Source organism: Tympanuchus pallidicinctus, unplaced genomic scaffold, assembly GCF_026119805.1.
Source record: "Tympanuchus pallidicinctus isolate F22 unplaced genomic scaffold, pur_lepc_1.0 scaffold3, whole genome shotgun sequence".
In the NCBI taxonomy this organism is placed as follows: Eukaryota; Metazoa; Chordata; class Aves; order Galliformes; family Phasianidae; genus Tympanuchus; species Tympanuchus pallidicinctus.
This window is the reverse complement of record NW_026294747.1, coordinates 3,628,801-3,656,183: the sequence shown is the minus strand read 5'-3', so window position 1 is coordinate 3,656,183 and position 27,383 is coordinate 3,628,801. Positions and strand designations below refer to the sequence as shown.

The window sequence follows — 27,383 nt, the reverse complement described above, 5'->3', positions numbered from 1 at the left end:
CTGCAAGTCACCCAGAATAAAGTTAAATTTAAATCTGCAATATGATTATCTTAAAATGGATTTAAATTAAAAAAAAAAAGGAAAATAACCTCCACAAAATACATGCATCTATTCATATAACTTGCTGTAGCGTTGCTTTGAATCTAATTACAAGATATATTCCGTGGAAGAAAAGCAGGATTATAGAGAGCACTTCAGTGCAGCAAGAGGAGCAACGGTGCTGTGAGACAAACCGAGCACAGGCCTTCCTGCAGTGCATGCCTAGAGCTGTAGAAATCACAATCCAGTGCCAAGCACACCTGGCACAGCCTGAATTTCACTCCTCACTCATTAAATGACTGCATAACTTAGTGACTAAGACTCCTTAGCCATCTCTTCTGCATAGCAGTGTTTAGAAAGGTGCTATGTCAGTGTGAAACTCATCTAATGTAATGAAACCTTTTACCAATGGACAAGAATGGGAAAGATATATATATAGCTTTTCACATACTAGCTTTCACATATTTAAACCAACGAAACAAAAAGGTAAGAAATGTAGAAGAAACCTGATACATGTCCATATTAGTTGGGATTAGTGCTAGCCAGACAATGGCAGGGAAATTATTGGAAGCAAGGCACCAAATACCAACACTAGCTTCCTAGACTTTCTGTATCAAAAGGAACACAATGATCAAATGCTTTTCTTATTCAAATGAAGACACACTTTGCATAACAAATAATAGCCCTGCTTTACACACCATCCATCTCTAACCCTTGCAAAAACATGTTGTGTCTTTGCTGTCTAGTTCTCAGATGAATTTTTCCCCATAAAGAGGACAAAGAGACCCCAGTTCCTCCACCTCCTGCTCCCACTCGTGTCTTGTGGGGCAAGTGTGAGAAAAGGCAGCGATGCAATTACAGCTGGAAAGTAATTTGGATAAAAGCTGTTATTTCAGTGCTTTAATACTCCCATCTAAAGGGGCTCAAACTCGATTGTTAACGATCAGTGCTCTACGCATCACTTCTGCGACACAGCTGATAGATGCCCGTGAACAAAGAACACTGCTTCAGAGAAGAGGTGTATGTCTTTCCAAAGGATGTACAAGTGCTGCAATCAGCACTAAATTAGCATTACAGAACTTAAGCAACTTTTCCCCATAGAAGACAATGGAACTTTTAGTTTTAACCACTCCTTAGAAAACCTGAATACACAGACAGGGCCTGCGGCATAACGGTGATGAATTCCCTGGAGGAAGCCTCCTGCCACAAGCTCCCATACATACAAATTGAATGTCAGCTCGAGCCCTCCATCTCATCTCCATTTTACAGCAGCAGAAGCAGTGTTCCTACGCATTACACTGACAGGCGCACCAGTGCTGCAGGAAAAGAGCCGTGAATTAAGACGTTAAAAATGAATAGTAATTTGAATAGATAAATACTAACAACTTAATTTAGAAGGAAGAAAAAGGATTTATTTTGATACTAATTTGGCCCCTTATGCCAGCTGATAGAACTGTGAAGATTACAGGTGAAGTAAATTAGCGTAACAAAGCAATCGACTGGAACCACAAATTGAATTGCAGTGGGATACCTCACGCCACCATAACACAAGGAAGTCATCTTGTGGGGGCACACCTCACTGAGTTCACATGCAGTTAGGAAATTAATAGGATAAAAACGTTTCAAATATTTAACAAGAGGTAAGATAAGGTCAACCACCATAATTTTTCAGCTGAAAGTCTGTACATAAACAATTCTGATTCTTTTAATTCTCCTATAATGAGAGGAATGCCATCTTTTTCAATCAGAAAGATCTTTATAACTGGTGCATGTTTGGCATCCTATGAAGTGTTCACACTGTCTCAATTGAGACATGTGTCACTCGCACTGTCACCAGCAATTACAGCAGTACTGGCAAAATAGCTGCATTTTCAAAGAGCTTGCAAAGGCAGGCATGCAAAATAGGAAGTTCACTGGAGTTAACCCGCAGAGAAACCTGAATGACAACACAGCCTAGTATTTGATTCCTACTATCAGCGAGAACCATGTCAAGGTGCGGAGTTTTGGAATTAGCGCAATACAGCGCAGCAGTTTTCTGCTGGAGAAGTGACAGTGAGGGAATACAAAGAGAAAATAAGTGTCAGGAGATATCTCCTTTGTTTTTCATTAAAAAATTCATTAAAAAAACGTTGGATAAATAACTGTGGTACAATAAAGAAGAAGAACATTTTAAAAATGAGTTTAATGAAGAGAAACGATGGCTTCGATTGAGGCTGTGGCATCTGGCAAAGAAAAGCCATACGAGGCATTCAGTGTTTCCCTGAAACGTCACTAGCCCAAGCAGCTATAGGAAACCAGCACGTTTAGATTGGGTAAACCAACAGTTCATTCTGCAACCCAGTTTTTTTCTTTCTAACCCATACTGCTAAAATACACTCCTACTTTCCATTCTCTTTCTGAACAATCCACAAGGAAGACTGATATTTTGTGTTTATTCCCTTTGAAATACTTGACATGATTACAGCCCAAGATTTTGTTTTGTAAGGTTTTCAAAAACCCTTTCAAAAAGGAACAGTTACTATTCTGTACTGCTTGCTGAGTGCCATTTATTGCTTGAAAAGGCACAATGTAAGTTGCATAATAATAATAATATAGCCATCAAAAGAAGACCATTAACTACAGAAGGATTACCACTTCATTTTAAGATGGGCTTTTCTCATTTTCCATCTAGGCTGAAAGGGATCACCACATCTCTGATCAAGGTTGGTTTGATAACTATCGGGCCAGGCATTGGAATATAAAAAGATTTAAAGATGATAAGCAACAGTAAAGGGAAAAAAAAAACCCCGAAAACAGAATCTCTCTGAACAATACATACAATGGGAGAAGCTTTGTAACTCAAATTTCAACCAGCTGCACATAGAAAGATGAAAAAGCAAAGGAATGAGATGTTATTTCCATTTGACAATAGTAAAAGACACAGGATGGCAAAGCTGTGGAATCAGTAAAATAGAACACAAATAGCTTTATATTCTAAAAATGAGCTAATGAGTTACAAGTACAACTCCATACTAACAAAAAAAACCTGAGATAACACTGAGCTCCAGAAAGGAAAAACTCAAATGAAAATGAATTGAGATGAAGTACATCAGAATATTTAACAATATTTTCTGTCAAGTGAAACAAAAACACATCTGCATTGACACACAAATTTCAAGAAACTACAGGACAAAGCCTGGGCATCAGCATTACACAGTGTCTGAAATTCACATTAGTAAGGCTGAACTTTCCTGCCCCAGACTGAAGTTATACACGGGGCAAGAGTTATAATTTGAACAGTTACAGACAGAATTAAAAAAAGATTACAGAGAGAGAGACACACAGGAGCAAAAAAAAAAAAAATCTCTGCAACAGGATTTAGTGTATAATCTGCACTTTATTGTAAAACTGAGACAACTAAGCCACAAAAATACTAAAATGTTTTGAAGCACCTTGAAGGACTCATATGGATGTATCCAAGGACTATAATTATTACTGTTGCAGCTGTTGTGAAGTACTCTCGAGCAGTTATTTCCCTCTGACTTTTTTGCTTCTAACTGATCGGTTTAAGTCACATCAAGTTCATCTCATCTAATTATATCACATATTTCATAATAACCTGCCTGTGCTTCCAGAAACAGTTTTAATTTAATCATGTTAAGTGATCATATTGTTAATATCAGAGCTTACAATGCAAAGACATTCTAGTAAGGTATTATGGCAAATCGAAATTATACCAACAAATAGCATTTGAAGAACTTAAATAGAAAGTACCAATTATCCTCCTCTTTGTGAGTTATAAAAATGATGAAAATGATTGTTTTTCTCAGATCCTTACAATACCTGTGTACCTTCCTTGGAAGGTCACACTTGTTTTCTTTAAATAAATGGAAAGATTTAAAAGATTATGAGTTTTCAGTACTTGAATGAACAGCAGCTGCAGTAAAGGTGTATACACTGAATAAGAGAAGGCAGAAAAAAAAAATATTTTTCCCAGTGCCAAAATACTTTTACAAAGCTCTCCTGCTTAGTGAAATAAACAAAGTTAAAAAATCAGAGTGGACAGACAAAGTCATTTTACAGAACAAGCCCAACTGATAGAAGACCTCAGATGATACTGAGTCCAATAACACTCAGAACAGCAGCTGTTCACACTCACGAATAACATGAGTATTTTTATCAGCTAGGATTAATTATGAAACTATTGATTGTTATGGTTCAAGGAACAAAATGATCATTACATGGATGGAAGGATTCCTTCTACACTTGTATGGAGGCCAAACATTTTCTCTGAGGCAACCAAGTTTGCTGTCAAAGAATTAATACTAGATGAACAGCAGTTCAAGGTGCCAGTTTCTAATAAAAAGAAAATATATTTTATATTAACAAAAAAAGTAATCATGGATATTAGACTGCTACCTGAAGAATTTGGGGGTAGGACAGAATCCAGGATTAGCTTACACATCCACTAGCTTTCCAGTCCATATGACTTTATTAGACTTAATATATTTTCATTACTGGCTTCTCATGTTAGGCTGACAGAAGACCAAGTTTACACTTAGGTTGGCTGCTACCTTCATCTGACGTCAGCTGAATACCTCACACAGCAGTACAGGACTTAAGGAGAAAAACCTCAAAGTGTATTCCATACTCTAGTTCCTAGTGGTTCTTAGACAAAACCGAAAGTGCCGTGGTGTGGTTTCCTATGAATCACCTATGAAAGTACAGACATCACTGGGACAGAAGAATAGCATGGACTTAAAGACTAGACTTGCGTGTTCTTCATCAGGAGGCATTAAAAGTAGGTTTCTGATGCCTTTGCACTAGAAAGGCTAATGTGTTCAGCTGCTCTACATAAAGATTTAACACACTCCATGAACAAAAATGATTGCCTTTCATTTTAGGCAAACCAAATAAATCGGACAGAATTGATTTCATTTCTCATAGTAGTGGAGAAGGCCTTTGGTCTCATTCTCTAGCAATGAACATCTTAAAAAGCTTACAGAAGAATTTTTAGAAGTTAGCCAGCCTGTACAGGGTGCACTCTGCTCTCTCATTTCAAACTACTCTGTGCCGTAACAAGTGAACAACCTCCATGACAAAGAGGCACAGTTTGGGGTTATTCTTCCTGTAGTATCATGTCTTATCCTAACAACATGTGTTTCTAAAAGTTAACGTTACAATGAATTCTGTAATCAGAGAGGGAAAAATGTTCTGACTAACGTTGCTTTTATGGCAAATCTCATTTATTAAAAAAAATCTAATACTAGGAGTTCATAATAATTGTGATGATGAATAAAAATACAGTAAAATATACCACCTTTTAAAAACATATCTCGTAAGCTATGAAATGCTCAAATAAGTGACTGAAGCTGTATATTCCCCAGTGAAGACTGATTTAAAGAACTTAAGATTCAGAGATGATCTGAGAAGTCAGAAGACCTTTTCTGCACAGAATTATGGAGCCTACAGAGCTATCAGATGAGAAACACAAGCACTAGTCACTCAAAAAATTATTAGTAAAATTCCCTGTGCCAGCGCTTGCTTTATTTGAGCATTCCAAAAAAAGATGCCTTTGATTTGTCAGAATACCCCAAAATTTTCCTCATGCAATTTCTTACAGCAGAAATCTATTACAAGGTTTTTTGCTTTTCTTAAACAGTCACATGTTTTTTTTTAATTTTTCTTTGTTTGTTGTGGATTGTTTGTTTTTTTGGTTTTTTTTTTTTTTTGGCTTTTTGATAATCTGAGATTGAACAGAATAAAATATTAAGTTTTAGTTCTAGATGTATGCAGAGTTAATGTCCTTAATTGCTACTTAAAACTTGCTTTCTGTTCCCAAACAATACATAGAAAGGAGAGATGGAAGAGTTCAAAGCAAGGCGAAGTCTACATACAGTCTGAGATTTGCTGACAATTCACTACCCAGACTAATGTTCAAAAAGGGAAGGAATTAAATTTGCAGCAGATGCTTAGCACTGCAAGCTCACATTCAGCCTAAAAAGTATTGTTTTTCACTGGAGAGCAAACACAGGGCTACAGGAGCACCCAGTAGCAACCAGCAAAATCTTACCTTACCAACTTTACAAAACCTTACCTAAAAATTAATTAGTTCTTAAGTCTAATTAACCTTAAGTTGCTATGAGGCACTACTACATATTGCCTTGATTTACTTAGTACACAAGTCTTAACAGTTCATGAGTTGCACCACGCTAGTAAAACAAGAATAACAGCTTTTCATTTTGGTAATGATTTATTCTTATACCATCTGTTGCTCAAAAACTTTTATAATTAAGATCATCTACAGAACAGGATTCAACGTTGATCTGTTAACGTTCTTCAAGAGCTGTCTGAACTCACCAAGCACAGTAAGCACTTAACCTTCACATAACATTAGTTTCTCAAGTTCACTGTACTTTGCTAATCCGTTTTAACCTCAGCATCTCAAATAACCGTGTTAAGCACACTACACTTTTCATTAGAACAGATGTTTGGACCATAAAGGCAATTAACCCACTGAAATAATGTGAGAAAAACAAATATCTCTAAGGGCTTCTGAAAAAAAAAAAAAAAACCCAACAGGTGAGAGCTTCGTATTTCAAAAGTAGTAAGAAACTCATTTTTTCAGGGAATTAATTGGCCTCTTTTCTCCAGCACAAAAATAAAATCCGCACAGAGTAATAACTGCCCTTGGTTCCCAATCCAATTTATGGATCCTGTCAGGCAGTCTAATGGCACTGATGATTTTTAATAAATCAACAATCTCAAAGCCACAAATCAAAAGCAGCTGCAATTTTAAGTGAGACTTTTTCCTCAGATTCCAGTTTGACAGTAGCATACATTGACATAAGCGCATATAGTGCGATTTCTACCATCTCTAAACCCAGCCTCTGGACTTTGCAGGTTTATAGATAACATTCAGCAGCATCAGTGCTGATTGCTACCTGACTATTTAGCCGTACAGCTTCTCCATCTGAAACCACGTATAAGGAAAACCAAAGCAAATCCCTGCTGATTTTTACAGTGATTTTTTTGCTAGTCGAAAATGCTTATCTGACTATTTATTGATAAAACATGCAGAAAAGCTGGCTGCCTGGAAAAGGGCCTACAAGTTTTAATATCAGAATATTAAAGGACTGTTAAATTCTCCAAACTCACTACTGCTCATTTCCAAAGTTTCTTTGAAAAAAAAGGTACGTTTCAAATTCTATTGCCCTGAATTAAGTCTTTCCAGATGACTCTCATACCATTTCTTCAGTATCTGTGTAATAAGGAAACCTCTTATTGTCTTTACAGTTGTCAGTAACAATCCGCTTTGGATACTCCCATCACCCAAATTTGGTGACAGGTTTTAGCAATGCCAGATGGGACAGGGCTGTTCAGGGACCTTCAAAAACGTTCCTTTCAGTTTCTTCTGAAAGCATCAACCTTGAAAAACAGCATGTATACTTAGACATCTCACACTGCCTGGTGCCCAAAGCAATGACTCTCTAAGATATGCAATTTCTGGTACTGTCACACATCAATCAGCCAGGAATTTTACTTTTTTTTTTTTTTTTTAATTTTCATCTGTTACTTTTCGTTTTAATAATCTCAGTCTGTGGTTCAATTCTAACAGAAGCAGAACAAAAGAGAAAAAAAAAACAAAACACAGGAGCCCACATCATCCACACAGATTTTAACTGTCTAGGGAAAGTGGAGAAGTGTCGCTTAGAGTGGGGATTCTGCATCTTCACTGATGACTAAAATAAGCCTCATTTCCTTAGTGTGAAGTGAGCAAAAAATAATTATAACTGCCTTTAGCTTGCCAGACAGAGAACAGCTACCTTTGTTCCTAAACAGGAAGAATTAACTTCCGTGCCTAAAACCAAAGCTGAAGTTGGTTGGGCCACGCCAGTAAAGAAAGGCCTTTGGCCCATTGACTCCAGGCTGCACTGCCATTTTCCCCAAGAGTTGAACTCTGATCCACACTCAGATCATAAATACAGTTTTCTCTGAGATTTTGCCACAGTCCCAAAACCTCCACGTTCCCTGCTCTGTTGATGAAGATTGGATGTGCTGCAGCCATGCACAGAGCAGGGCTCACACAGGAGTGCCAGCCAGCACCTCCCTGCTTAGAACAGAACAGCTGCAAGACATTTCCTTTGCAGATCTCTGTATCTGCAATCTCATTGCCACCCTGAAAAGAGTCTTGAAGATGCAGTGAGGGCAATTAGTAAAAAGATAGACACAGAAAAGGGCACACTGCAAGAATGGATGGAATCTACCTTCTTGCTTTTCTCTGTTGGAAAATGCATCTGGACACTGCAAAGCCATGCGAGAGAACCATTTGCTTTTTCTATTCAATTACTTAAAACTGATGATTTTGCATAATGCAGTATAGGATTTGTGTAATTCTTTAAAACATGTAAGAAATGAACAAGTAGAGAACATTTATTTATCTCTCAACGGAGCAGAGACTCCTAGCACATGCAATAAAGACAATGACATTTTACACTGTGCTGCAATGTGATTACATTTGGAATGTCTCTGCTTTATTGCAAAGAGACATTTATGGCCTAAGTAAAATATGGGATGCAGTTCAGGACTGGATAGATAGCAAGGAATCTACCAGAAAGGAAGGTACTGAAAATCAGAGGATTCCTCTGCTCCGAAGGCAAAAACTAGCAAAAAGGACAAATGTTCATTGGTAGTTAGCATTACAAAAGTTTATTTACATTACACTTTGTGAAAGAGGACCTTCCATTGTGAGAATCACAAAGCAGATTAAACCAAATCTCTATGATCCTGGAAACATTTTGTGATTTGAAAACTTTTCAGAAATTAACAGAAAAAATATATTTTACTCTTACAGTTTATCAAGCTCTCTTTGTGGTCACCTTTACGTTTTGCTTGAGAACCTTGTTTTCTGGACCTTTGTTATCTTCTGCAAAAACAGCCTTCCCCAGCTATATTTTCCCAACTTCTCTAAACTGTATTTTCTAAAAATGAACCTCATTTATTAACTCTGAAAAGAAAAAAAAAACTTAGCACATGAAAGTGGCAATGGACTAATCCAACAATTAGCAAGCCTGAATTATTCATTTGTTTTTCCTCACGTCCCACTTCTGACAGTGAGACATAAAAGTTATTTCTGAGAGTCACCAGTATGAGCAATTATTACAGGCAATCATGTAACTAAATAGGAATATTTTCATGTTATGAGGCAAGAAACCTAAAGCAGAAAGTATAACAATATTAACTACAAGGTGAGGGATCAAAGCACCTCTCTTGCTCCCCCCTTCCCTGTGCTACTCCCAAAGGACCAAGAAAGTCTGCTTGCCAGTGGCAGTTCCTCTGAACCCCTTAAAATTATGTCACAAGCACTTCAGTAAGGCAACACTGACAGGTTTTTGCTTATTCAGTGAAGTTTAACAACTCAGAAATTAGGCTAGTATAGCTGGGCTATCAGGCACGCTGGCATTTACCTCCAGATATTATGCATAGTACAACCTTCCTGTTGATGGACAGAACGTAAAGATGCTCCAAAACTAGAACAAAACAACCCATAAGGCCTGATCACATTGCACACTTCAGAGGAAAGCGATACTCTCTCTCATCATCCACACATACACACAGCCCAGCCACTTCAAACAAATACCAGATTGCCATCATTAAATCCAGATATGGAAAAAACTTTAAGACCTAAGGTAGCTCAGAAGGCAGTTCTTTGATCACTTATACACACTAACTGATATTTAAAAATCAATAGCTGTTAATAAAATATTAACTTTCTCCAATCAATATGCACTCATCTATGAAATATTCAGCACAGGTACAAAAATAAGATCATAGTGAAGGAAGAAACAAATATATTATTTCCTTGAGAATAAAATACACGCAGATTGAAAAGAAACACCAAGACTTGCAAAAAGCTTTTGCATATTTCTCACTGTAAGAAAAAGCATATCAGACATAAGCACCATGAACTTTATGAAAAAAAATTCTTTTGAGCTTAATAAGCTTTACATAATTCCTTTGTTTCAGAGCCTTATTCTGCTAATCTTACATTCAAGCAGCAAATACAAGTTCCAACAGCGGATCAGCTGAGTGCTACACATTTCACAGCTATGCCAGCTGCTCCTTGGCAGACTGGTCTCATCTACCATGGCACAGTGCCTTTCACAAGGAAATCCTCAACTCACACATCTGTCCAATCCAAAGTAATGCAAGTCCCTGGCCTTTCCAAAGGTCTAGCAGCGGCATCCCTGATCCTATTTGTCAGTTCTTAAATCAAAGCAGTAAGAATTTGGTATGCCCATAAATCCACCCCTCTGGGCTCCTCTTCCCCTGTATGTAATTTCTTCGTAAGAGATGCGTATGCACACGATAAAGATACATACAAATACACATTTTGGTCACACCAGACTGTGGATGCCACTCATCACAAGATATACATAAGCATAATAGAGGAGCATTTGAGCCTTTTTTTCCTAACCATGCTGCTCATTATTGCAAGCAGACCAGTTACAGAACCTGCACATGCAGCAAAAGCAAACACTATACAGAATCTATCTGGCTGTTTGTCATCCGTCTGAAATTTCTTCTTTCTCTACCTGAACTTAGGCAGATTGGATGTAAAAAATGTTATAGCAGGGAAAATAGGTAATTCCTACCAGGTTGTGTCAGCCATTTAATTTGCTATGTTCACTGCACCCTTTACCTGGGGATCATGCTTCAGAGCTCCTTTCTCGACACACATTAACTACCTTGCAGCAGGATGTGAAAAAGCTTCCGAGACACCACAAATCTGGGAGACACAGGCTCAGATCATTGAGGGGAAAACATCAAGTTACAACAAAAAAACCCACCTTGGGACACTTCTGGTACAGCCATTAACCTAAAAATAGACTTTAAAGGCAGGAAGAATAAAGCATATTCACAAAAAGAGATTTTAAATCTCAAACAGACCTGCAAATAGAAGGGTCAAAATGTCCCGTGTTCACTGAGAACGTGACAAAAGGTGATGGGCTTAAATTGCGGAGATCTAGGTTAGTCATTAAGCAAGCCTTCCCAAGTGACTGAGTCAGGACTGAGAAAATTAAAAATAAAAATAAAAAATGGGATGATACGTGATAGCATAGCACAAATGGCCGCACCTAACAAGTCATGTAAAAATGCTCATTGTGTCTCAGCCAAGAAATATAACTATCAGCACTATTTGCAGTCAGTTGTTTAATTAATTTTACTATTAATAAAGTTACAGAAAATTGATATGTCAAAAGGACCTGAAAGGATTACCAGCTGTCCTGGACAAATTAGAAACATGTCCATACCTCAAGCACAGAAAGCACAAAGATCTTTAATAAACTATTTACCAGAAAGGAATTTAAATCACTGTACGTATTACATTTCTTTTTCCACATTTTTTCCTCCAATTGAAAGCACTTAGGAGCAAGTAATACACAGTTCTCAAATACCATATCTTAAAAGAAAGAGTTTTTAAAATGTTGGAGTTAAATCCAGTAAATGCAGGTGAAGTCAGAAACAGCAGAATGTAACATGGCATTTAAAAAGTAGAAGACAGAGGAATAATTCAACTCCAAAGTAACAAAAGCTGTTATAGAACTGTATGGAAAGAGGAAGGAGAAGATTTATGACATGAAGGTCATGTGGTTACTCAAGGCCTATGCTTGCTGTGCTTCAATGAATTGCTATTGTTTCCTGTGGAAATGTTAAACTTTTTTGCTGTAGTCCATGTTTTTCCTCACACAGAATATTTCAGACTCCATTTCCTTGACTCTCCAGTGCTGCCAACTGTCTCAACCTTAAGTTTGAGCAAGAAACTCCACTTCTCTGTACTTCAACTTCTCCTTTTTCAAAACAGCAATTAAATACTTATTAGTCTTCTAGGGATGTGCTAAAAAGCTAACTTGTTCACGTTAGTATAGCTTTTTTGACAGTACAAAAAGATTACTCCATTTACTATTATTATAAAAAAATAATAGTACGTTACATATGTTATAACAGTAGTGTTATAAATCATTATAAATGACACTGGTGTGCTAGTTCTCTCTGGACAAAACTTCTCCAAAGACATAGTGAAAGCAATTGAAGGCTCAACTCCTTGGAGTTGATGAGTTCTGTGTCAAGTCCCATGCAGATATCAGTCATCTGACGAGGATTCACTCTCCTTTTGTTTTGCTAGATTGAGCGAGTACTCTTCTAGTTGTCTGCTGACTTGTCCTGCAGGGCAAAGAAATGTTCTCCGATGCAGACAATACTCAGTGGTGCATAGATTACCTGCTGCTGAACTCAGCCAACAGCCCTCTGAGGGATTCCAAACAAAGGTTTCTCTGTTTCAAGGCACTTGAAACTAAACAATGTTTTCCTTCACAGTTTGGGAACAGAGATGCTATTGACTGTGGCTGGAGTAAAAGACTACCTAACTCTAGCAGATAATTCCTGTCCGGCCTCATAGTGATCAACACATGAGGACCTCAGGAAAGAAAGGACTGGAATCAGTCTCTCATGCCTGCTGAGTTAATGCAACCCTAGCATCAACCATTCATACTGACTTAAGACCAATTTCCAAGTGCATTTGTAAGTGTCCAAGTCCTGCCCTGAAGATAAGCTGCAATAAGCAGAGAAGCACAAAAATCAAGATCATAGAAGGATAATAGGGAATGCTTCAGAGCACTTTATATCTATGAATTAATGTCAAAATCAGGAGAGTTCGGATCTCACTGAGGTACTTATGCCCACTAATACTAACAATGCTAAACATCCGCTATCTAATCTATAAATGGTGACACATAATTATGACCTAAATTCAATTTCTATTTTCATATTTCTTTAAAAATGATCTAGTGCAAGGTAGGATACTTTAGGATATCTAAAGAACGCACTTCCTTTGAACAAGTCTGAAAACTATTCCACTACAGACCTATCTTGTCTGCCTACTGACGCAGATTTCAGGTTTTCAGCTAGCAGACAAATCCGTTCTGGCCATCATGCAAACTGTGGTAACATTTTATTGACCTCTGAGAGCATGCAAGACTTTGCAGCGTGTGGAAAGTCCAAGTGCCACATACGCACACAAGAAAGTTTCTTGCTTGAATGCTAATTCAGTTCACTAAAAAGAAAGAGGTAGAAAGGAGGGTCAGTAGACTGGATTGCAGTAAGAGCACTTTCATTCAGTGACTATATTATCAGCTTGCTGCCTAGCAGCTTCTATTCAGGCCTTTTTCAAACATGTGCAGCGGTTTTGGATGAGAGGCCAGCAACCTGCCCTGATTGCCACTTCACCATTCTGAAGCTCACTGCATTATTAGTATTATTATGGGGTCAAATACACCATCTTGAACCTGACAGGTAAAATCCAGCAACAAAATTCTCAAAGCATCAATTTTAGTGATAGCAAACAATTTGAACCATTTTTGCCAGAACCATAATTGAGTTACCTTTCTTAGACAGAAGAGGGGAGCAGGAGAATGGGGCTGTTGCTGTTTTTTTTCTCCCTTTCGAAGGTATATTTCACAGAACTCTACATCTGCCCATTCTTTTTAGCACAGTATATCTACTTAATATGGGCAGCATAGTGCTTATTAATATAACACCACATTTGCTAGATTGACTAAATGACAGCGGGGTAAAGAAACTATAGGCTGTAGCTTCAAACTACAGAAGAACAGACCTACACTCACAGTTCCAAAACACAGCAGAGAATTGATCCAGCCCACCAAAAACAAGAATATCAGATTCTTAATGCAGAATTTATAATACTTCAAAAAAACATTAAACAAAGCACATATTTGATGCAAACTCCCCAACTGCTACATAAGAAGAAAGCAACCCAAAAAACTTATTTTTCAACAAGCAAGCAAGGTATAAGCCCGAGGTAGTCAATAAAATGCTTTAAATCAGTAGTTTCTAGTAAATGAGAGCATCTGGAGCAACAAATCTTGCTGCCATTTTCAGAAAGACCAAGACCATGATTTACCAGAGAACAGATAAACAACCTGTCAGTGTCACTGGGAGAGACAGAAAGAAGTTTCCTATTCAAGGGTGACTTTCTTAATAAAACTGTCTTTCACCGAACAACTTAATTAACATTCAGAGCTCAAAGCTCTAGGAACAGGAAAGCACAAAAACATTATTAATGTATCTTCCCTGGTGAATGTAGGTCAAAGCTATTGCTAGGCTGACTATCCTATCAGAAAATGCCATGGGATGAACCTCTGCTCACCAGGTCCTCTGCTTATGCGACACTAATATTAATTATTTACAAAAATATTCATTACCTCATTTTAAATCATATTTCAGATTTTAACACGATTCTGAATTCATTCTGAGTATTTTTTTTTCAATTTATTTATTTTAGTTACACCTTTGTCTCTGTAACAGCATTTTCTATGCACTCAGCACAGCTTTCAATACAGCAGCTGTTTGCTGATATCAGATGGAAATTCCTGCTCCACAGGTCTCACTATCAGGGCTAAAAAACATTATTCAACAAACTGTTGGGGGAAAAAAAACAATAATTCATCGACATCAAAAGTAAAAATTTGTGTGAGAAACATGAAGGTCTATGAGAAAATACACAAGAAGCTGAATGCCTAAAATTCAACAACAGACAAATTAAGCATCTCAATTCAAATTAAACATGGCTCTGTCCAAACTGACCTAGCACTTCAACAGTCCCTTGATTTCTTTTTGAAAAGATAAACCTCCCAACATCGAATTGAAATACTTCATTCAGCTCAAAATAAATGTTTTCCATGTATCATTGCTATTCAACTTTTGACAAGCCAGCAGTCCACAGGGGCCAGCAAGCATGGGGCTGGCCACCAATACAAGCCTTTCTCAACAGCCCCTGCCTCAACAGAGGACACTGCACACGTTGATGAATTAGAGTCACCTCAATGAATTATCATCCCCAAATACATCGTTCAATAACAAGATAATTTTTCGCTTAATTTGAATAAAGAGAAAAATAAAATAAAATGGAGTTATATTATAGCAATAATCTGTTTTGCTCGTGCCTGCTTATGCAGTGGTGCCAGCATGAGGAGAATCTAGTTAAGTATTCTCCAGTTGTTTTATTTTTCTTCTATTGCGCACTTATTTTAAATAACATTTATTATTGTAACATACTATTATTTCTAGGTACAACAGGCAATGAACCAAGCTTCTCCCTAATTACGTTACATACTTGCTGTGCTTTTTATCTCTGATGTCAAAAAAGAGAAGTTACTTCAGCAAGAAAATAAAAGCTATGAGAAATATTTACCTCATTCATTCCGTTATTTCTTTCTTACATCTGTTCTGGATTTTTGTTGTGTATGCACATTCATTTAATTCCTCACTAATTACTGTCAAGCAACTGGTCTTACTACTCTTCACAGGTTTGTTGTAAATCATAAGTATCCTGCTTTCTACATAATTTGCATGCTTAATGATACTGTCTTGATGGAAGGAAAGGAACATTAGGAAATCAGTAATGCATATACAGAAAGCAAGTGTCAACTATCAGAAACACCTTCCCCCCACTGTGAAAGTCACTACCTCACATGACACACACACACTAAGAGCAAAATTTAAAGTTCTGAAGCTCTCCTGGCATATAAAAGATCAAGAAAAACTCCAACAAGAAACATACAGCTATTTAGTATCAGTATTTCTCAAGAGGCGAGCAGGAGCTTCCTGAAGTTTTTTATACTACCTAAGCATAGCTACAAAACATGCTGTCATCACAGAAGTCTACAAGTCCTGTAACCTCCCCTAAAGAGGACTTGCAATACATATGCATTACAATGTAATTATTCCAGGCTGGAAATCATTCTCATATTGAATAGCCCTATGCCACCTTTTCACTTGAATGAATAGCTCACCCAGTGCAATTCTAAACATGATATTGTGTCAAGTTTCCTTATTTCCATTTCAGTAAATCTGTTTGATATTTTCATTCTTTGCCAGGCAGGTGCACCACCAAAATAATCCCACAATCAGCCTTTTTTTTTTGAGGATTGTGGTTGAAAGATGCTATCCAGTTAGGTACAGTCAGCCAAAGCATTTCAGTAGTTCCTCAATTTTCTTAAAAATTGCCAGTGAAAGTTCCTGAAGACCTTGTAGCTGGAAATGAGATCCAAATAACTCCAACTCATTTTGCTAATATTAAAAAAAGGTATTACTGGATTTATCATTGTCACAGAAAGGACCACACTGCTCCATCTCTCTTCTAAAGAAGATGCCACTGCCCTGAATGTATTATTTCTCAGTATTAACGATATTCATGCCAACAATACAATATCAGTTGCGCCCTTACATATTTATTTCAACTTCAACCATAAAACTTTTCCTCCTGGATAATTTTTTGTTTCAATTCACACTGCCCAGTTCAAACTACAGCTAATGTAACATTACTTCTCACTACACTAATCCTTTTCATGTCCTTGCTAAAAAATTAAGCAAGTCCAATGGTTTGGACAAGTTATTCTCCCATGAAGAAACAGGAACTATGGATTGAGGTAATGGGCACATCAATGCTGGGAACCTGACAGGATCTGATGTGCAGATCTATCCACCTCAGACACAAGGGTAGGACACGAAGGGACCATGTCCTGGATAGAATAGCACTCAGTTGCATCTATTGCAGAGCTTCCTGAGTCACTTGCCAGTTAATCCCAAGGGGCAACACATGGAGGAAATGAACCTCGCACCACTTCTACCTTAGCTGTGAAGAGGGCCAACCAGAATACAGCTTTTGGTAAGGACCAGAGACTAAATAGAAAGTGATTACTATGCACAGCATACAGAGAATAACACCACTGATACATACGTAAGAGCTCACCTGTACACGAGAAATCATCCACTCGGACATATCCCATGACACAGTCACAACGATAGGATCCAGGCAAGTTAACACACACAGTGTTAGCATGGCAGTAATGCATCTTGGCAGCACACTCATCAATATCTGCAGTGAGAAAACAGGGAAAGCCACAGTCAAGCTCAGTTAAGTTAATAAGAGGAAATAAATTTCACTTACGACTCCAAAGGCAAACTGATTTAACTCCAGCAGTAAAGAACAAAGCAAGTTTAGTTGAAAAATATTCCTTAAAATAAAGCTAAAATTCCTGCATCTAAGTGCCGAGTTCCTTCCACTGTTTTTCATCAAAATTTAATTACAATAATAAATATTTTTATTCTAATTGGAAAAGCAACTTACTTTTTATTATTATTATTATTATTATTTACAATTTTAAATACAAATTGATGCAAATTTAAAAGCACAACACAGAACCATAAATACGCAACATTGAAGATGTTAACTTTCTGCCTTACAGGTAAACTAAATCATTAAGGCATGGTAACTTTGTTCAACATGCTACCAGTTTTAGTGCTGAACAGATAAAGTATGATGTAAGAAAAGAATTTCCAATAGGGAGTTGGTCAGTGAGTACTCCAGATGTCCCTGAAACAAACTTTAGCCACAGGAATTACTAATCAGCACACTGTGCCATTTTCACTATCCACACCAGCAGAAGATCAAGCTGGTTCCCTGTAAGCCCATTTTCAGCCTAATTTACATCATTCCAATAGAAAAGAAAAAGATTATTTGAGAGCGGTAGAAACTTTGCCTTGTATTTCTGTTTGCTTGAGCAATCCCTATTGTAAATCCAAAATTCAAAATTATTATTTTCACAACAGCGAATCAAACCTATCATTTACTAGCCTGTCTAAATACACCATAGTGATGCTGTAAAATCTTCCCCCTTCTTTTCCCAGCAAACCAGATATTACACTGAAGAATTCTTTTATTTTTTCTCAGTAGGATAAATTTTCTGCTTAGTAGCACTGATCTCCAAGTAATACATGGCTTTCAAAAGATTAATTCTAGTATTACATATGTTCATGCAAAAGAAAAAGAAACAGACTTATTTTTCCCCCTGTTACTTTCTCACTGTTACTGATCGCTCACACTCAAGAAAGAGTGTGACACCACTATAATAACTGACAACACAGCTAAAGAGCCTCCTTAGCTGGTGAGGTTTAGAGGAGTTCATTACCACACAGAGCTCTCCTAATACATCCCTCTGCGCAGTCACGCACAGACCAAACTACAGCCTCCCACCTTCCTCACCACAACATCCTCATGGAGACACAAGGGAAACACACGCTACTTCCACATTTAATGCTAGAAGGGGGGTGGTCATTAACTGTGCAAACATCAAGCTTGTAGTTGCAATTCAGGTATCTCATTTAACAACCCTAAGCAGTGGTAACTGCAATTGAAATGCAACCACATTTTTAGCCCCTGAAAACGAAACACGCACCAGCTCTGCTTATGCTTTCTGTATCACAGACATCTATTCAGTAAGAACTGTGAGCTAAATCACCATGGTCAACAACAGCTGTCAGTTGGTAGTGATCTTTGACTCTTACTTGGGCAGAAGCAGAAACGACAGACCGAAGACAAAAGTCTTCATATTCCACTGCAAACACCTTGAACTATCTTGCTCCTGCATTTCTGTTGTTCCTGATGCAGTACTACTGGATTAAATGATTTTTAAGAAGTCAGAAGAATCAACGCACAAAGGATGAAAGCCAAGAAAAATGCCCCCACGTCTTGTTATCACACTGAGTGCTACAGCCACTTGGGAAACACTCAGGTGTTGATGTGTGTTCACACTGTTCTGCTTGCAGACTCTTTGTAATAGACTTTTAGAATATAGCTTTGAGGAGTTTTGCTCTTGCATATCTAATAATCTTGCTTTTATGCAAGGGAGAAGAGGAACAAAAAGTTATGTGAAAAGAAAGCTATAACATCTTAACAGCAACAAATGCACTTGAAAATTAACCTGAGGTATTGCTATCAAGTTTTTTCACTGAATTCACTGGACAACAATCCTCCTCCTTCTTCCTCTGAGAGAAGTAAGAGGATTATAACTTGCAAAGGTGAAGGAAGTTGAACTTGGACTCACTGCAAGCATGACCCACATTACTGTAACACAAAGTATGAGAATTCACAGGTATTAAAAGAAAATCCACAACCTATACAAAAATGTCACCGCGTGAGGATTTCTCACAAAGAGATGAGGATCTTGAATCAACAACCTGACTACAAATAAGGCAAGTGAGAACAACCTACACTGGGTTGCAGAAGTCCTTGAATCCAGGAACAACTGGGCCTAACAAGGAAGCAGAAGCAGCAAGAGATCCTTCTCTTCAAAATTTGCTCATTTATTTAACTCTTTTCTAAATGTTTTTCTGTGCATTTTCCAAGTAGTCTTTCAGTATTTCACATTTTCTTCTACCTTAGCAGCATTCACCTTCAGCTGATGCTTCCTTTACAAAAGGTAAAATTGAAAGGTAAGTACCACTGCGGGTTTTTTCTCATTAAAGCCTGTAGGGCAAGGCTGAAGCTGTTGCTTTGGGCCATGCTTTTACAAATTCCTGTAAAAGGTTAGGTATTCATCACAAAAAAGCTTTGGGTTTTTACTTAATATTGTTAGAATAAAATCCATAAAGCACACAGTGGTATATATCAGCTCGGCTGTAATAGAACACAAATTGTGATTCATGCGTATAGATCGCTTGTTGCATTTGAAATATTGGAGTTCATCTACTAGTGGTCTTTTGAGGTGATAAAAATACATTATTAATGTTGCTCTCCAGACTGGTGAAGTAGTTTGTTTTTCTTCTAAAAAGGTAAACTTACGGTCTTCAAAATGAGACTTGACATGCCATAACGATTCACATATCACCAGCTTCCATCTTCTTTGCAACAGCAAAGGCATTTATTTGGGCTTCAGTTCCTCCGTTAGAACGGCTGCGTTACAGGGTGGTAGGTTTGGTGAGTGCTATTCTGCTGACTTCAATCTTCTTTAACAGTTACTGAAATAAGGTTCATTGCACAGAGCTCTCACTATTGCAGTACTCACCTACTCTACAGTCAATCAGGTATCAGCATTACTCCTTACAGTTCTAAATAGTGTTCATTAACTTAAAGGGAAATATACGTGTGTTACCTTCTATTATCAGTAGCAATACACCCAGCAACACTGCGAGTACACCGGAACAACGCACAGGAAAAGCACCTCAAGGGACAGAGATGCTTAGCACCTGGTATGCATTTTGTTGCACCAGAGGCACTCATCTCATACCAACTGAAACAAAGCACGGTGGAAGACACATAAGTTGTATTATGCTTTGGTATGCAATGGTACTGCCTATCCCACATATCCGAGGCAAAAAAAATTGATGCTATAAAGGAAACAATTTCATTTCCATATGAAATCTAACTAAATTAATATAAACACTTTTGACTAATGAATTTAAAATAGTTGGCTTATTAAACTGCAAATTCCAATTAAAAACACTTGGTGTGTGTCCACTCTGTACAGGAGAAAGAAAGAAAGAAACTCCATCCTTGCTGCATCAAAAACACGTAAACGGGAAAAATGAACATTTTGGTTGTAAAGACATAATAGTATGTAACATAAAGCAGGGAAAATTACCAAACCTAACAACTGTTCAAGATTTTCTCATCTACAAACGTACTTTAAAAACTCTATAAATTGCTTAAACCCACAGGTCTACTGTTCCCCCGTCACAGGCACAGGTTGATCTAGGTAACTCCACAGAATCACAGAATGGCCAGGGTTGGAAGGGACCTCAAAGATCATGAATCTCCAAGCACCCTGCCATATGCAGGGCCACCAACCTCCACATTTAATACCAGCCCAGGTTGCCCATGCCCCATCCAACTTGGCCTTGAACACCTCTAGGGATGGGGCATCCACAACCTCTCTGGGCAGCCTGTTCCAGCACCAACTTTGTGACACTGGAGCTTCATAGTTTCTGTAATGGAAGACGATAACACTCAAATGGAAACAAACTGGAACAGTCTTCCAGACCACTAACAGATGATCCTTAAGTGTCAACGTTTTACGGGCTGCTTCGGCCTGGTTTGTGACTAGCAGGGCAGAGACATCCATGGACCCATACCCCTGGAAAGGGAAAAAAGGGAAAAGGGTAGAGAAATGGGCCTAAAAAACAAAACAGCTGCAATGATCTGAGGAGAAACAAACTAATTTACTAATTAAGATATTGGAATGCAAGATAACACATTATAATGCAATATAATTAGAACTGAAGCTAATAAATCAAATAAAGTGAGAGTGTCTGAAAGCCAAAGGCCTTACTCTAATGCTGTGATGAGATGGCATCCACAACAGAGACGAGCCAGATGATCGAAAAAAGGGAAGGAAAAGTGATCTGCACGCTTTTTATCTTTTCTATCAGAATGGAAAAGTAACAGAACTGCAAACAGTCCTCTGGGAGACCTAGTTCTTCTTCTCTTCTGGGACAGGTACCTGCAACTGGAGCATTAACTCTTTAACCCCCAGTGTACTACATGATGTTATAATGTGGAATACCAATAAGCAAAAACCATAAAACCATGGCAGTAAGTATCCCAAATCAACCACTTCAGTTGCAAGCCTCTCACAGTTAGCTGCTTTCTCATTGGGGGGCCATTTTTCCCAAACTTAATTCTAATTTTTCAAGTACTTTGTAGAAAAGCATAGACAGAAAACAAAAGACAGGAAGAGACAGCTTTGCAGAAAGCTCCAATCTCTACTTCATGATTTCTCGCTAGAAAACATTAGTAATGATGGGAGAGCGTTGGTTAAGTTCTCCCAACCCTGTCCCTTCTTCATATTAGTTACTATTTGTTACTGTTATCCCATGATTTGAGTTGTATTAAATTCCAGTCTAAATAATCTGGATTTTTTTTTTTAATGTAGAGACAACAACATGCGTTGTTGTTCAGATGGTACCAAATCCTAAAATAAATTCACAAGCTGATGGAGTCAAGACAAAGTTTTCAAAATAGCTGAACACAACAGCAGTGGAGCAGAAGAGAGTACTTAAAATTTCAGTTACCCTATGCTTATGCAAAAACAAACACATGCTGTTTTCACTCCACTGACTTAGCAGAACCTTGTTCATTTTATTTACTTTTTGTTCTTCAAATTCTCCCAATCCTGTCCTCTCTGTCTCTTATCTCCTTTCCGCGGCCAGACCCACTTGATTTCAGCTCTTCTTATCTTTATTTCCCCCTCCTATTCCCTCTCCTTATTTGCATACACCTAACATACACCATACCTGATTTTTACCTTGAGCACAAGGTTGGTTTCTCAAGCTGTGCAATGCAACCCTCAGCAAAAAGCTTTCAAAGAGCCATAAAGCATGAGAGAGCAGTAGTCAGCAGCTCCTGTGAGATGACAGCTCAGCTTCTCTCAGTTGGCCAAATGGGAAAAGACTAGTTCCTGGCTGCAAATGTTTAAGCTGATCTTAAAACCTGGTTTACAAACCTGGACTCCTTGATGGCAATTCATCTCCTGGCACAGCAGTACTACAATCACAGGCAACCCTCATCATTCCTGACTTGGAGGGACAGTGCTGCTGACCAGTCAGAGGTCAACAACCCCATACAAAAGCAGATAAGCCAAAGGAAGAAATCCCTTTCAACAAGGCTGAGAAGCATTACCCTGACATTCTAAGTAAGCTAGCTAAAAGGCCCTCATAAATTAAGGCTGGTATATCATCACCTGGGAATCCATAAGCAGTATAATAACTACCAATACAACATCAGAAAGTACTATCAATTTGAGAGCTTCATTAAAATGATGCCACCTCTTCCTCCAGGCACAGTGTAAAAGTGCTTTATGCTGATATACATACAGTTTACGATCAGGACAAGAGTATCAGTATTCCATACCTGCTCTTTATCAATTTAATTGCCCCTCTAGGGATTATAACTGTATAACTATCAGGTTAAATACACAAATAAGCATTGAAATACACATGCAAATCACACTTGAACAGGGACACTACCCAGAGCAGAGCAGCTAATGCCTGAACTGATGTAACGTTACTGAGAAGAATAAAAAGATATTCAAGTACATCCATCTCCCACCCTGCCTCTTCATTTCAGTGCGTTTTAGGCTTAAATTCTTCTATCAAACACACTCTGGAATGTAACTAGTCATTCATAGGGAGCACTTCTTGTCTACCTGTATCTCAGCTACATTAGTAAATGCCTTTACCATCTTTGGTAACAATTACACCTCTCTCAGCCAACCTTAAAACAGAATTCCACTGTTCTCGTGCGCTTTCCAGCATTATGCTGACAATTTGCAGTGCATTATTAACTGTTTGTGCAGCTGCTCAGGGAGGGTGACCTCCCAAGAGCCTTGAGATTTCCCAGGATAAAAACTAAAGTTTCTATTAGACTGAGGTTTCAATAAAAGATCATTTAAATTAGGAAGCTGTTCTTGTTGCGTTAATGTTGAAAAAAATACAAGTAATCTGTTGTTTTTAACAGAAAGAATCTGTTTCCTTAAATTCTAAATGAGCAATTTCATTCATCTGATAAAGACATTAATGGAAATGTTCACTGCCTTATGTTATGTGTAAAAAAAATCATATAGCTTTTAGGGATATATAGTTGATAACTAATTCAGAAGACATCTCTGACAGTTGAAAATGAGTTATTTTTAACAACGTGCACCCTGAATTCACATATGATGATACAGCTTAGAGAACACAGGTTAAAAATAATCACAAAAAGCAGAATGGAACATTTGGGGAAACAGGTTTCGGCCAACAGCAGCATCTCACTCATTTGTTCAAACGTGCCAAAGAAAATAGCAAATACAAGTCAAGATTCTTCCTGTATAACAACAGTCACCCTGATGTTTTGAAATCCAGAGAGCTTGACCAAGGATTATAAATACTTTTCTTTTTTTTTTTTTTGCTTTCTAATTCATCCCCGAAAATATACTGATAGTTGCACTTAGACTTCAAGGCAACACTATAGACTACGTAGTGGTGTGCCTGAACAGGTCTGGAGCTCTTCCACTAACTGGAACATAGCAGGCATGCAGCTTTTCAGTTAAGAGTTGGCAGGCCAGGAGGATTCATAACTTTTACCTAAGTTAGTGAGTGCCTTTCCAGCCACTTCCTGACCTCTTGGATTCTATCAGAGTGGATCAATGTCTTTGAGGGAAACTCTGCCTTAAGGAATTTGTGGATTCTGCAGAACGTTCATAATGTCCTCTCACTGACATTATGGAATGGAAAGGTTTATGATCACCCAAAGGTGTTTTAAACAAACTCAGGAACACCAGCAGATTCTTTAAGAAAAAATCCTCTATTTCAGGGAAATGACCTGGTCTCTATCAGGAGAAAAAGCAGAGAACACTTACATCTTCTCAAGAATTCTGAAGATAACGAGTGTTAATGTCACTGCTTCTGGCTACGATGAGACAACTAAAATGGTTAATCAAATACAATTAATTAATTACAACTCACCAGCCCCACAGGAGTAGTTTGCTCTCAGAATTCTGCAGGTACAAAGCTAAACCAGAAGCTGTCCACCCTTTGGTGGAGAGTCAGCATGGAATTTCACAGTATACAGAAAACTCTGTATTGCTCAAGCATAGGACTATGAATGAAACATTACCTCTACCAACAGTCAAAGTAATCTCCTTGACAGCATTACCAAGGATACTGAAACAGGTAGGGGTTAAATTCAGGGAAAGGTAAAAGAAACTCAAAAAAGGATGCAATTCAAGTATGATACATTTTGAACTCCTTTGTTATAAAAATATGAAATGTTATGTAAACTCATGTGGCTGTCCCATGATGGTGTCAGTTTTTCTCTCACTTGAGAAACTGTTTCCTGTTCTTTTTAAAGAGAGGGTATGTTCTGTAGTCCATGTTAAAAATTCATTCATTCATCACTCACACTTACTAAGTTAGGACATAATTATACTTGTACCTTTCAGAACAGAAGTTTTCTTAAGCTTCACTGCAAATGCTAGCACAGGAATAAGTAATTCCTACACATGTGATAAGTCAGATGTTGGGATAACCCAATGTTCATCCTTGTTAGTGCTGTGAATGACTGTATGGATATAGTGACGCATAACCCAATGAAGAAAATATTGCTCAACCTCCACACAGTAATGTTTGGTAGCTCACTAGAAATGAAAAAGTACACCAAACACAAAAAGCTACTTGCTTTTCCATCTTGCAGCAGGCAACAAAAGATTAAAAACAACGAAAGAGATGCTATTCCTCCCTAGGCCTTCTACATATCCTTCTATCAAGGGGGAAATGTTTAGGCTATCTCCTAGCTGTTGAGGACAAGATGGTGAAAAAAGCAAGGTTCATCACAAGGCACACGCGCGGAATTCCTGCCACCAAAATTGATTCCATAATCCTACCTGAAGGTTATAGCTGTATTGGCACAGTCCATCAGCATGGCACAGTTCTGGTCAATTGCAAGCTCTCCAGTTTAGAATCAACAGTTTGCTATTGTTCTTCATTACTCTCTTCCTAAAACCCTAAGCATGACAACAAAGATCTGATCTGCACCGTGAATCTCTAATGAGCCTATGCAGATAAACACATAAATAGTCTGGAAAGTCTACTCACTTACATAAATGGTACTCATCAGTGCAGTACAATTTGCCTGTTTGGGACATGGAGTTAATTGCTTTCCAGGGCTAGAATTCATGACAGAAGCTTCAACAAACTACTGCAGGGTCAAAAGAAATAAGAGTTGTAAGTAATAAATCTAACTAGACTATTCTCCCTCAGTATTCAGTACCAATCTTCTACTCATTTTTCTTCTTCAAAAGGTTCTTAATGCACAAGATTTCATTCTAAATCTAACTATTGCATGCTTGGCTGTAAGAGTTACCATTACAGAAGTCTATGTCAAATAAAAGGTTGTGCTACAAAAGGTTATGCTACTACTGCTCCCAAATTTATTACAACACATTAGGAAACAAAGCAATATAACCACACTGTTTTTACAAAAATAGTTCCGTTCCCTTGAAAAATTGCCTCTGATTTACTGATTAAATAGATGTAATGATTAAATAGACTCTCCAAGTCCTGTTTGCTTTAGCTTTGATTTCACCTACAAAAGAAACTCCTTTGGGTCTCAGTACACATTGATAAATTAAGTACTGCTTTTGGAAAAGCAATATCAGATTTCTGTTATATATGCATCTCCTTATTTATTGTTATGCCTTAAATCTTCCCAAACGTGCCCATCAATACTAGTAGAAGCTATACTGGGAAGGGGAGAGGAAAAAAACATTGTTTTACTGTAATCTTCCATTCAATCACACCAGCCAAGCAATAAGATTTATTGAAATAATTCTACCCTTTTTCATTTACCTAATACCTTGCCTTCTCAATCCCTTCTGTTCTATTTTACTAATGGCTAAGAGTGAACAACGGATTACTACCATCAAAATGAACAATCCGTTCCCCACACTGCTGTACTGAGAGCAATTACAGTAAATACCTGCTCCATCAGCACTTCTCTCATACCACTGTCCACTATTTTTGCTTCACTGCTCTATTTTTACCCCTAATACTCTTACTCAGTTTGTCTCCTCCTATCCATGTCCTGCAACATTGACTGGCTTATTCTTCCTAATCCACAAAGATGTTATCTTTGAATGATAAATTGGAGAAGGCTGCCCACAGAATTGATGCAGAATCTCTGTGCCCAGAGCAACCTTTTACTGTGGCATTTTGAAGGACACTGTATCTCACTGAAAAATTAAACGCTGATGAAAACTGTGATGATTTTTGTGCTTTTTTGCCATGCCTAAAAATATCTGAAGTCCCTAGAAAATTGCTTCTGCATTCTATAATGACTTTTAATAGATAATGTTGTAATAAATGAGACTTGTGGTATGTTAACAGCAAAATTTATACATAATTAACAGTTGGCCATTTTCACACTAATTTGCTCACTCAACAATCATCTCTGCAATGCAAAGCAGCATGCAGGTAATAGAAAAATGTAGGTAGATACACATGTTGCTGTATCTTCTTTATTCATGGCCTTCACAACACTATTTGTACTTTCCTAAATGTTCTCTAAATATCTTTGCAATCCATTATTTTCATCAACCCTTTTTTCCTCCGCCCAACTCTTCAGAAAAACACACGTGGAAATATTTAATTTATCACTGTTTTTAAAGTTGACAACTAAGATAATTCAATGGTGCAGAAGCTAAACCAAGTAATTTTACATGACAGACAGTTTACTGATTTTACTTTCATGGTTAAAGACTATTTCACCTTAACTAGGTTCCACAAAAAAGTTAGAGCCAAATGTCTTGTGCAGGTAAGAAAACTGTAGACAGTCACAGAACAGTTTTTTTCCTAAGTATTCCTGTAAGCCATGCTAAATGATTTTCTTTGTTCTATGCCCTCGTTACACAATCTAGCCTTAATCTTATCTGCTTTTCAAAATTTAATTTATATATGCTTTTCAAAATTTA

At 37.7% G+C, this 27,383-nt stretch overlaps 1 protein-coding gene across 3 annotated transcripts in view; it reads right to left on the bottom strand.

Annotated features, from left to right (window-relative positions):
• The window catches only part of NELL1 (neural EGFL like 1), a 286,319-nt gene that overhangs the window by 121,239 nt on the left and 137,697 nt on the right, over nt 1-27,383 (bottom strand). For all 3 annotated transcript variants that reach the window (XM_052694359.1, XM_052694361.1, XM_052694362.1), the window contains exon 13: nt 16,850-16,975. In XM_052694359.1, coding sequence (XP_052550319.1) covers nt 16,850-16,975 — 126 coding nt within the window. The remainder of the gene's footprint in view (nt 1-16,849; nt 16,976-27,383) is intronic.